This window comes from Ursus arctos, unplaced genomic scaffold, assembly GCF_023065955.2.
Source record: "Ursus arctos isolate Adak ecotype North America unplaced genomic scaffold, UrsArc2.0 scaffold_2, whole genome shotgun sequence".
Taxonomy (NCBI): Eukaryota; Metazoa; Chordata; class Mammalia; order Carnivora; family Ursidae; genus Ursus; species Ursus arctos.
Window position 1 is genome coordinate 22,856,099 of NW_026622874.1, and position 13,155 is coordinate 22,869,253.

The 13,155-nt window shown below is 39.5% G+C and overlaps 1 protein-coding gene across 6 annotated transcripts in view; it reads right to left on the reverse strand.

Annotated features, from left to right (window-relative positions):
- The window catches only part of RGL1 (ral guanine nucleotide dissociation stimulator like 1), a 248,238-nt gene that overhangs the window by 73,602 nt on the left and 161,481 nt on the right, over nucleotides 1-13,155 (reverse strand). For all 6 annotated transcript variants that reach the window (XM_044387870.3, XM_057315608.1, XM_057315611.1 and 3 more), the window contains one exon: nucleotides 9,385-9,593. In XM_044387870.3, coding sequence (XP_044243805.2) covers nucleotides 9,385-9,593 — 209 coding nt within the window. The remainder of the gene's footprint in view (nucleotides 1-9,384; nucleotides 9,594-13,155) is intronic.

Genomic DNA, 13,155 nt, shown 5'->3' on the forward strand with positions numbered 1-13,155 from the left:
CAATGGAGCAGGATAAAGAATCTAAAAATAGACCCACATGAATAGATCTTTGACAAAGGAGCAAAAGCAAAACAATGGAGCAAAGATAGTCTTTTCAACAAATGATGAGTGATAGAACAACTTAATATTCACAGGCAAAAAAATGAATCTAGACACAGACCTTACATCTTTCACAAAAATCAACTCAAAATGGGTCACAGACCTAAATGTAAAACATGAAACTATAAAACTTCTAGACAATAACATAGGAGAAAACTTAGATGATCTTGGGTATGATAATGGCCTTTTATTTCTTTTTTTTTTTTAAGATTTTATTTGTAAGTAATCTCCGTACCCAATGTGGGGCTCAAACCCCAATCCCTAGATCAAGAGTTGCACACTCCACTGACTGAGACAGCCAGGTGCCCCAACAATATCCTTTTAAATACAACAGCGAAGGCACAAATCATGAAAGAAAATATTGATACACAGACTTGGAGAAAACATTAGCAAAACTCACATCTGTTAAAAGACTGTTATCCAAAGTATACAAAGAACTCTTAAAACTCAACAATAAGAAAACAAACAACACAATTAAAAAATGGGCAAATGGGCAAAAGACCTAAATAGACACGTTGCCAAAGAAGATACACAGATGAGAAATAAGCATATGAAAAATATTTAGCATCGTATGTCATTATGGAACTGCAAATTTAAAATGCGATGAGATACCATTATACACCTATCAGAATGGCCAAAACCCAAAACACTGACAATACCAAATGCTGACAAGGATGTGGAGCAACAGGAACTCTTGTTGACTGCTAGAGGGAATGCATCCACGTTGGAAGACAGTTTAGCAGTTTCTTACAAAACTAAACACACTCTTCCCGCACGAGCTAGCATTTTTCCTCCTTGATATTTATCCAAAGGCACTGAAAATTTAGGTCCACACAAAAACCTACGGAAGGATGTTTATAGCACCTTTATTTTATTTTATTATTTAATTGCCAAAACTTAGAAACAACCAAGATGCCCTTCAGTAGATGAATAAACTGTGATACATTCAAACAATGGAATATTATTTGACACTAAAAAGAAATGAGCTATTAAGCCACGAAAAGACACGGAGGAGTCTTAATTGCATGCTACTAAGTAAAAGACACCAATCTGAAAAGGCTACCTACTGTATGATTCCAAGCATGTGACATTCTGGAAAAGGCAAAACTATGGAGGCAGTAAAAAAATCAGTGATTGCCAGGGATTGGGGGAGGGAGAGGGAGAGATGAATAGGCAGAGCACAGAGGATTTTTAGGGCAGTGAAACTATTCTGTATGATATGATAATGATGGATACATGTCATTAGACATTTGTCCAAACCCATAGAATGTACAACACCAAGTGTGAACCCCAGTTTAACTATGGACCTTGGATGATAATGACGTGTCTGTCAATGCTTGCAACAAATGTTCCACTCTAGTGCAGGATTGATAGTGGGGGGCATGTGTGGTGGCAGGAGGTATATGGGAATTCTTGGTCCTTTCCACAATTTTGCTATGAACCTTAAATTTTATTTAAAAAGCCTCTCTTTTTAAAGTACATATTGAGCCCTCACTGCCTTGACAGTAATGATACAAGTCTTTAGATTTATTTGTCTGTCCCACTAAATGGAAGCAGACGCTGGGTAATGTTCCTGGTTGTGCCTTCCAATGAGAGTGCTCATAACAGGCATGAATAATATAGAAACCATTGTTTATTCGTCAGACAGATAGTTCCTAAGCCCTTACTGCTAGATACCATTCCTAAGCATACAGCCACGAACAAGATAGGCATGGTCACTAAGTAGGGGAGACAGTCAAGAAATAAGCAAGATAAATAAAAAAGGGAATTTCCAATAGTAAAAAGTTCCATGAAGAAAGAATTTCCTAAGCACTTAGTATTTGCCAGCCACTATACTAAGAACTTTACATTATCAAGCTTAAACCTCATAATAACTCTACAAGTATTAGGGTTATTTTTCATTCTAGTGTTATAGATAGGGAAACTGAAGCCAGGAAGAGAAAGTAACTTGTCCAATGTTGTGAAGCAAGTAAGAAGTGCAAAACCAGAATCAAATTCGTTTTCTCAGTCCTGAGCTCATGTTCTAAACCATTACACTCTGTTCGTTACATGAATCTCATGACTACAAGAAATACAGGAAAACTGCTTTCCCGTAAATATCCTAAAACTGAAAGGAAACGGAAGCATGTTTGGCACTTACGACAAAGTCTATGCAAATAAAATGTTTTCAAGCTTTATATTAAGTTTTTCATTCCAGTTAGTTAACACACAGTGTTATATTAGTTTCAGGTGTACAATATAGTGATTCAACACTTCCACACAACACCCAGTGCTCATCGCAAGGGCACGCCTTACTCCCCATCACCTATTTCACCCATCACCCCCGCCCCCCGCCGGTAACTATCAGTTTGTTCTCTACAATTAAGTCTGTTTTTTGGTTTGTCTCTCTCTTGCTCTCTCCCTTTTTCCCCATTGTTTGTTTTGTTCCTTAAATTTCACATGTGAGTGACATCACATGGTATGTGTCTTTCTCCGACTGACTTACTTTGTCGAGCTTTATATTTGATTGGCTCTTCTCTGTGCTGTGGAGGAACCGGCTTCACTCAGCAAGGTCAGCTCCATTCCTGCTGGTTATTGGTACAGCACCTTTTACGTAGGAAGGTGCCACTACTCCAGGTGTCATAACATACGGGTTTAAGATTATTAACTCCACTGTGATAATATATTTGCAAAAATCCTCCTAAAACTTTCTCATTTACTATACCCCTGTCCTCCAAGTAGGGTCCTCGTTGGGAAGTAGCAGATTCAGGTCAATGGATTTGGCCTGAGCACATCAAATAAACAGAAACACTCTAGACACACAGACCCAATAGGGACCTTGATGGCCCATGACCTAGTTAGCCACTCTACACCACTGGCCAACATCCAGTTTTGTTTGGGTAATAGCCATCCCCCAAATCCTCTCTTAATTGTCTCTGTCACAGAACCTAGTTCTTATACCCCAAAGACTGTACAAATTGTGATTATATACATTTATTTGTATGGTGATTTAAAGTTACTTTCCCCCCACTAGCCATTAAAATGAAGAGTACAGGAGTCATGACCAGTTTGTCCACCATTATATACACAGCACCTTGTACAGTACAGAATATGGCACATATTAAACATCTGGTAACTATCATTTGAAGAGATGAACAAATAGGAATATTGATGTCCAAGTGAACTGCTCAAACCACATGAAGAGATTAATGTAGTTTCCAAGGAAAGTCAATCGAGTATAGCTGAGGGGGATCCCCAAATCACCCTTTCCTTTAAAATGGCATCAACATACCATGGGAAGTAATATGGCACACTTGGGAAAAGATTCCAACTCAGAAAAAGGTAGGGTTTAATTCCAGCTCTGCCACTTACTGATTTAATGTCTCTGAGCCTCAATTTTCTTATCTATAAACATGGAGGTAATGTCATGATAAATAAACTGAGATGAAGTCTGTGAAAACGCATGGCAAGAAAACATGGAAAGAAGAGATAAGTTCAAACAGCCACTGAATTGTCTCCTCTCTGTGACCTAAGCAAGCAAATTAAGTGGATTGGTCTTGAAGTATAATGTTTATGGATGCCTTTAACCTTTATCCTCTCCAAAAGCCCTCCACTGGGAGAATTCACTTGAAACGAAGGGGTAGTTTAGATTTGCTCATCCCTTTCCAAGCTGTGAACTGAGTGCCAAAAGTGGCTTAGCAAAAGTTTCTGGAAACACACTCACACCTACTCTGCTTATCCCAGGCATTCTGATTTCTTCTGATATGAAAAATATGGATCAGAGAAAGGAAAATGATGAAGAAATGGCCCAAAAGTAGCTAATATGACAGGTGTCTAAAGAAAAATCTAGATATACATATAAACATTTCATGGTCCTTTCTCTCTACATTTGAGGTTGGGTATTTTCCATGGGACCTAACTCCCTTACTTTTTTTTATGGTAGGGTGGGAAAAATATATGTTTAAGTGGAATGTATGTCTGAAGTTAGAGAAAATAAAATCTCAAAGCATTAACACAAACAGCCAAGCCACAATTCAAAACTTTCTCTTAGGTTAAAAGGACATCAACGAGCCCTAGAATTAACTGAGCCATGGTGACAAGCACAGGAAACAGGATTCCTGGTGGACTGCTGATAACCCCAAGCAAGAGATAAAGCAAACACGTGCAATTAGCTATCTATGACTTCAAGCCACTGTCTATTGGTCAATCACAAAGACTCACTTTAGCAGAAAGAAAAAACTATAAAAAAAAATTTTTTTTAAACCACCTGAAGTTCCTTCTGAGAAAAGCCACAGGACTGGAAGTCTTAAGGAAAATCAAAGCTTGACTTCAAATAAGCTTTTCCTCAACAACAAAAAACAAAAAACAAGTAAGCTTTCCTCTGGGGGTAAATAAAGACTACAGCATCTGCCTTCCCTCCATCCATTCTTGGCTGGTTAGGGTTAGCACATCCTATAATAACTTCTCTGTGTTGATTTCACAAAAGGTAAGCAACCTACTATTAAGAGACCAAGAGAAATCATAAAAAAGTTACATCAGAGACTCACAAACAACCCTCCCACGATTTACTAACAAGAAAAGAGAGTATCAAATTTATCTTCAGAGAAGGCAAGTCTGTGCGATTTAGTTGCTTACCTCCCAGTTACAGACATTAAAACTCCCAACAATAAATTGAAGAACCCAATGTTCCACAGAATCTGCATTTTGGTCAAAATGAAACAAAGGTTAACATCTGGTCACAAAATCTGAGTAGGAAATGGGAGAAAGAAATATTCATGTTGAAGTCTGTACATACATGTACAAACCAAATCTCCACAGAGGAAGCAAAACGAATGTGACTTATTTCTCTGAGCTTCTACAGAACGCACTGGAGTTTCATTTTTACACCATCTTAAGTGGTTGCCTGCTTGTTTTATGAGTGTAAGCCTTATCTTTTGCAGTAAAATATTAAGTTCTCAGGGGTGGATCCAGGTTTTTGCCAAGCATAGGGAATTTGAAGGGTCCTCTCTAAGAAAAAGAATACAAAATTGTGAAGACAAATTATGTAAGAGGGTATTGAAAGTGAGTGAGTGACCCTAGAGGTTCAGTACCAACAGCTTCACAGTAAATTCACCACAAGGGTGAGAAGCAGCCAAGTGCTCTATTTCTGTTTCACCCAACTGGTGTCTTGCAGAGTACTGGGTATTGTGTAGGCATTCAGTGTTCGTTGATTCCACTCATTTCAGAGGCAAGCAAAGGATAGGACTATGATATGAAATTTAAGGCCAAGCCGTGGCCCATCCAAAAAAGGTCAAGATAAATCTTAACTCTTTTGTTCAGTTATACCTTAAATGATAGTTCGAACTAAACTGAGCTTGAATTCCGAATTCAAATTCATAATCTGAATTTGAACTCATGAGGATTGTGTTATTTAATAACTGTCATCCAGTTAATCTTTTAAAAATCCAAAAATGTGTATCTCCTATAATAGAACAAAGAGAAGGTCTTAAAAATCATCAAATAAAAGCTGGATGTTCGTGAGTCACAGACTAAACACTCCAGTTCCTGTGTGTATGTCCACCATTTATGATGAACAGCTGGAATTCATGTGCGCTCCTTTACTGACTGCGGACATCTGTGGCCTGTTATCAGTAGAGCTGCCCCGTAAGTAGAAGAGGTTGCCAACTCCGAAGGAAACTTGTAGGAGTTTCTGATGTGTTGACCTACTTCCCCATACTGTTGGCCAACCGTATACCGCATATACTGCATCCTTTATATATACGTGACAAAGCTAAAAGAAAATTCATGTAATTCTCCAAGTTCTATTTATAGGTGTGAGATGCTATACAAGCAAACAAACCATGAAAGAAATGACTCACTAATCCCACAGGTTCGTACTTCAGGCTTAACATTTTAAGTGCTGCCATGGAAAAGACTACAGAACTTTCTATTTGTGCTAAAGTCCAGAGTTAGCATATTCAGATCGATGCATGATAAAGGATAGATATTTTGTCAGTGTTCCTGAATATGAACATATGAATAACCATTGGTCCAAATGATGTCACTCTGCCTTGCATCAAATATCTTGAGAAAAACTCACTATTATCAATAACCTTAATCACATTGGAATAGAACTTTATTATTAAAGCCCTTACTTAAGACTGATAGATATGACCGCATAAAAAATTGCTTTAAATGTCTCCATGAAAAATATTAATAAACAACTTTTTAAAAATACTTATTTATTTGAGAGAGAGAAAGAGCATGCAAGTGAGTGTGGGAGGGAGGGGCAGAGGGAGAGAGAAACTTTTTTTTTTTTTAGAAGATTGTATTTATTTATTTGACACAGAGAGAAAGAGTGCACAAGCAGGGGGAGCAGCAGGCAGAGGGAGAAGCAGGCTCCCAGCTGAGCAGGGAGCCCGATGCGGGACTCGATCCCAGGACCCTGGGATCATGACCTGAGCCAAAGGCAGACGCGCTTAACCAACTGAGCCACCCAGGCGCCCAGGGAAGGAGAAACTTAAGCATACTCTGTGAACCAAGAGTCCAACACCCAACCAACTGAGCCACCCAGGTGACCCATTAATAAACAACTTTTAAAACCAAGGGACAGGGACACCTGGGTAGCTCAGTCAGTTAAGCATCTGCCTTCGGCTCAGGTCATGATCCCAGGGTCCTGGGATCTAGCTCCGCATTGGGCTCCCTGCTCAGCGGGAAACCTGCTTGCTTCTCCCTCTCCCCACCTCCCTGCTCCCCCCGCCCCCCAGCTAGTGCTTTCTCTGTCTCTCTTTTTCCCTTAAATAAATAAATGAACAAATAAATAAAATAAATAAAACCAAGGGACCAATTAGGAAAAATACTTCTAACATATGATAGGCAAAAAACTAGTTTCATAATATTAAAGAATTATAATTAGGTGATCGATAATTAGATGACAATAGTTCAAAACAAAAATAAGAAAAGGATATGAATAGACATAAACAGGAAACATAAATGCCCAGCAAATGTTTTAAAGATGCTAAACCTCACTCACAAATGTAAAAAATATAAACTTAAAAACAATGAGCTATTTTTCAATGGACAGATCATGACAGAGATGGTTTCAGTGGCAGTGGTGAAAACATCCATAGTTCACAAGGGTTTGGGGAAAGCGAAGGAACAGGCAACTCTCATTCTTTGTGACAGGAGTGTGGCTGCTACAGCTTTCTGGAGGGCGATTTAGCAACACCTTTCACATTTTAAAATGTTTATGTATTTTGCCTCATTGATCACTCTTCTATGAAATTATCCTATAGAATTCTCAAAGATATATATTCGAAGACACTCTTTGCAGTATTGACTACAAATTTTAAAGACAAATTGAAAAACTAGAGAGAGCTTAACTGTCCATCCATAGAATAATCTATTCAATAAATACTGTAAGGCCACTAAAAAGAATATGGTAAATGTACCTATATGTGATTTTGAAATAACAATATCTTACATTTCTTGAGCTTTCAATATGCCAGCCACTATTCTAAGCTTTTCGCATATGTTAATTCTCTTAATAAATAAAAAAAATTTCCAAGACAGGAACACTTGGGTGACTCAGTCATTTGAGTGTCGGACTCTTGGTTTTGGCTCAGGTCATGATTCTTAGGGTCATGAGATCGAGCCCCACGTTGGTCTCTGGGCTAGCGGGGAGTCTGCTCGAGATTCTCTCTCCCTCTCCCTCTGCCCCTCCCCTGACTTGTGCTCTCTCTCTAATAAAATAAATAAATCTTTAAAACAAAATCTCCAAGACAGATAAGTAAAAAAAAACAAAGTTGCCAAACAGACTATCCACTACGATTCTATTTATACCATATAAAAACTATATAATATTTTTGACAATTATCATATATTAACAAATATTATATATATTTATATAAATGTATGTGTGTGTGTGTGTGTGTGTGTATGTAGATATGCCCGAAAAATTGGGGAAGAACACAAAAGGAATGGTCTACAATGATTACCTAGGAGGAGTGGGACTTGGGGAAAAAGAAAATGTTTACTTTCATAATTTTCTCAATTGTTTAAAACTTTTCAGTATATATATAGAGTTCTTCTATTTTTTTATTTAAAGATTTTATTTATTTATTTGAGAGACCAGAGATAGTGAAAGAGATAGTGAGAGAGAGCACAAACAGGGGGAGAGGGACAGAGGGAGAGTGAGAAGCAGGCTCCCCACTGAACAGAGAGCCCGATGTGGGGCTCGATCCCAGGACCCTGGGATCATGACCTGAGCGGAAGGCAGATGCTTAACCAACTGAGCCACCCAGGGGCCCCTATTACTTCTATTTTTAAAATGTTAATATGGGTTATCTGCCTAATTAGATTATGGTCTATTTAATTTTTTTCTTTCTACTTCTACAACTTTTTAAAAAACCTAATAAAAGATATTTGGGAAAACATAGCAGTATAAGAAAACATGAATGTTTCTTTTTATACCCTTCTATGAGCACATGAGCATATAATACTTTCAAAATTTTTTAAAAACCTAGCTAAAAGTCAGCACTCAACTACTCCAACAAAAACATCCTATCTCATTTCCTTTCTTATGCAGGAAACCCCAGAATATAAGGATTCAGATGAGAACTCTCATGTCTCTAAAACAATTGTTTGACTGATGGCCTTCTTCCTCCCAATATCAAGTCAATCTAATAACAATTAATTAAAAGGTCAAGCTTAATTATAAATAAAGCAAAACTGAGGAGGAAAATATAATTATCAATGTGTGAATTATAATATACATGCTCCAATATATGTAACATGTGACTTAACAAAATAAACTGAGGATAATATTAATGTGCATATCCACAAAGCAGCCGGTGCACAGTGATTGTTATTAGTAATATCGCCATCATTATTGAAGCTACCATCTATTGGCTTCTTCCTACTGGTCTAATACTGAACTCGATGCTTCCCATATATTAGCATATTTAATGCTCCCAGCAACACAATGACACTCCTGGTTACTGATTATTTTCTAGAATAATATACACTTATTAACACATGGAGAAAATTTTAGGGTGGCAAATAGTAACTGAAACCTATATGCAACTGAGTCTAGATTTATAGCATGTACTCCTAAGTATTTTATAGATTTTTTTATAAGGTATCTCTAGCAGAAATACACCATAAAGTGGCTCCTGAATAGCCTTCATGCCACTTGTTCCAAAAGTTGTTCCTTCCAGTGAAGCCTTCCTCACGCGTACCAGATGCACGTGAATCCGAAACGCATGCCTTCCTTCTGCGGAAAGCCTGTCTTGTGTTCTGTCATCTTGCAAACTGTTAGATTCTTACCTGTCCAGCAGCAGCTCTAGCACTTCTTTAGTGGAGGCAAAGCCTCTGTACGTTGACAGGAAGATGCTGATATAGGTAAAGTCATTGTCCCCAAAAGCCGTCAGCAGGTTCTCCACCAGCTTCTCCAAGGTGCCAGCTTTTATGGTCCTGATCTTACAGGTTTCATACTGACTGACTGTATGTCCTGGAGGCAGCTGGTCGCCTTCAACCTGTACAAGAAATTCATGATTATGATCAGGCGAAATGACTCCCCAAAGTAAAACCGAAAACATTGTTAACAGTTGAAACACAGCCTGTCACGTTTTCCCTGCTCTTATTTCATTTCTCTACGAGCCACGTACAGCGATTCTCTCCCCTAAGAGTGGAGTGGAGTGAGGTGGTTGGGGGGGGGGGGGGGTGTTACTTTACTTCATGGTGATCACACTTGCTTCTACTTAATCCCCTATCAAGAACTGGTTGCTGGCCTAAATAGGCCAAGGATGTTTTCCGTGACCCCAGAATCAAGCTCAGCAAAAGTTTAATTGATCATTTCCTTTGTATTGTTCCATGGCGAGTGGCCGAACTCATTCCCAAAGACAGCTCCTGCAGCGGTGTGCCGCAGCTGACGCCAACTGGCTTTGAAGAGGTGACTTAGATTTTTCGGATTTGTGTGAGCCAGCTGACACCACGTCACTAGGCTGAAAGACCAGCCTTGGTAGGACTATGATCTCCACGGAAAACTCTGGAGATCTGACCATGGTCTGATATTCTTCAGCCCACAAGAAGCAACAGCCCTCTTGATTCAATATCAACAGCAATCAACAGAATTGACCAAGAAGTGGCCGGACCAAGGAGCCCTGGGCTCATCCCTGGGAGTAATGGAGAGGGTGGGCGGGTGTATGACCCCTGCCTCCTGGAGACTTGCGATGAACAAGAGAAGACGTGGGCTCCCGAGAAGTAGCTACCACATGAGAACGACACTATGGATGGTCCTGGCAGGTATAACCGCACCTTGGGAGACATAAAACCTAACAACAGATCGTTGGTAAGATATGCAAAGCTTAAAATGGAGTTTGAGGCAAGAGAATTAAACTGAAGAAAAATAGGACCGTGCCTTACCTCCTGCCGTAAATCTCTGTCTCACAAATTCTACAGAGATGCAATTTTCAGCTTAACTTGTCCTTCACAGGCACAAAGATGACCTACCGAGAGGACCTTTTTCTAAAGCAAATAATCATTGTCAGGGAGGCAAACACTGGCCAGGCAGTTTTTCTCAACGGTAAGTTTGAACTGGTGCATATCAGATTTGCCTAAATTGAAATAGCCAGATGGGTGAAAATCGAGGAAGAAGAGCAAAGAAGAGAGAACGGATCTCTAAATGATGACCCTACGCTCACCAAGCCGCGTATTTGCTTTTTCTTCACCTGGCCTGTCAGATGTTCAACCGTTGGAAGGAAGTTGGCTGGCAAGACTGCTTCCAGTAAGACCAAAGTGGTGGCAATCACTTTCAGAAAAAGGTGAGGGTAGCTGAGTGTCACGATGTCTCAACACTAAGGGGGATGAATAGTAAGACTCCACCTTCCATGGTGGATGACTTTATATCTTTATTTCCTTCTCGAAGGATACTTTTACTTTACTAAGGAGAGGGATCTGGTTCAGGCAAAATACCAAACGTTTCTGTAGGCCTCTTTGGCCTGCTGACTCAGATCACGGCCTAATAACTGTCCTTTATCACTCTATATGTAGTTTTAAGGAAGGCCTAATAGTATCGGTCTGTCCTCCCAGGAGTGTCAATCCACTTTAAGCAAGCAATAAATGGAAAGGATATATGCCTTCGAAGTCTAATTACTTTTTTTTACTAGTTAGTAAGTGTTGCCCTACGTGGGTGCTGTAAACACAAGTTCTAAAACAAAAGGTCCCGTGGCCAAGTTTGGGAACTCCAGAGTAAAACAGTCAAATACATTTCTTTACTGCAGAATTTGTCTTTAACGAGCTAACGTGCTACAAACTCTAAGAGAAAGATCTGATACATGATCCTTCCAATCGGACTTCCCTTTATTCTCACAGCATCTTGCAGACCATCAGAACGAACCTACTTTGGAAAACGTTAGCTTCGTAATTTACTGTGATGCATTTAAACCATATTTCACTTTGGCTGCTTTTCACTTAATAAAAAAAAAAAAGACATGATAAAACACAATGTTAATTTTTATCTTCCAACATCCCTATCTGTTTGACCGCTTTCTTAATACCAAAATGTAGGGATGTTTTCTAGGTTTTACTTTGTCACTTCAAAAGATCTGGTTCCGGAAAAATCATCAGCGAGATAACAGTAAAAAGTAGTTAAAAAACATGCTTCGATGTCACATGTTAACAACAACAATGAAAGGAACGGCTTCTCATTCTCGAGGGATATTCAAGCTGTAATTCTAAATCAGGCTTCCTTACCTTGTGACACTGTTCCCTTACCAAACAATCTTGTAATTTGAGGATTCTTATTTTACTCACCAGGCAAACTCTCCTTTAAATCTTTTCTTATTGAAAGTAAAAACAACTTAAAAGAACTAATTTTTCCCTGAGCACTGATGGAGCCAAAAATTCAAACACAGAGAAAAATACTTGTCAAAGGACCTGATGAAGGGGGTCCCCTTTCCTGCCAGAAAGCAGATTTGGCAGGAAGCCAAGGCTCTCCCTTGGGAATGGAGTCCTGCTACTTATTAACCCAGTTGCTTCCTTTGGTCCTCCTTTTCCTCCGGGGAAAAAAAAAAAAAGTCTCCCTATGCGTGCCTGCTCCCCATGCCTCCCTGTGATGGTTTTTGTTCCTCAGTGTTTGCATCTGTGTATTAGGAAGAACCGTGTTTGAGCTGACAGAAGCTCACAAGATACTTTGATTATGTGGATGTTAAGAACTATTCTCTAAGTGCAGTGAGTGAGCGTGAATGACAGTATCAAATGCAGTACGGGAACGGCTCGGGGCCTACAATCACTCTCACAAAAATCCGCACACAACGCACGTTCAGGTGTCCGAGCGCTCGCATCGTGTCACGTTCTGCACATTTGCCGAGCACCCTAATATCAACCTGCGAGAGCAGGGGGAAGGTTTTTGAAGAGGAGTTCTTATTTACCGACACTCGAATGGAGTACATTTTTGTGAAACAAAAACTTGGAAATTATCTGCTTTTTCCTGGAATTACACTGAAATAAAATCATACAAAAGTGAAACAGAAAACCTAATTCTGCCATATGGCTCACACTGGAGAAGCTAGAATTTTCGTTTAATTTTTGCAGCAAAATATTCACTAGCTGCAGAACCCTTTTAAGAGACTTTAGGATCTGTTTTTGTGTGTAATACCTCAATGCCTTTGAATTCTAGTTTAAAAGGAAAGTGGGGGAGGCAGGGGGAGAGCCTTGGCAGACAAGTGTTTAATAACCCAGACTGGGAGAGCGATACATGGAGGGCTGAGCCTGCCCTCTGGGTTAGCACGCTAACAGGAAACAGCTCAATCTGGATTTAATCAGAGACCATCGTTTTACTGACAAGATCATGATACCGAGGCCACAAAAATGTTTCAGGACTTTTTTTATGGTTGGGGGGGTGGGGACAGCAATCACTCTGCCATTAGAATTCGGCGTTTCCTGAGAGAACATGTCTGACTCCTATGGGGTAAATATCTAAAACTCTGCCCGACTGTCCTAGCTGAGGAATTTCCATCATTATCCATTTTGGCACGAGGACAACGGGAGAAAAACAACGTGAGGGATGAAATGTGCCATATTTCAATCCCGTTTCCA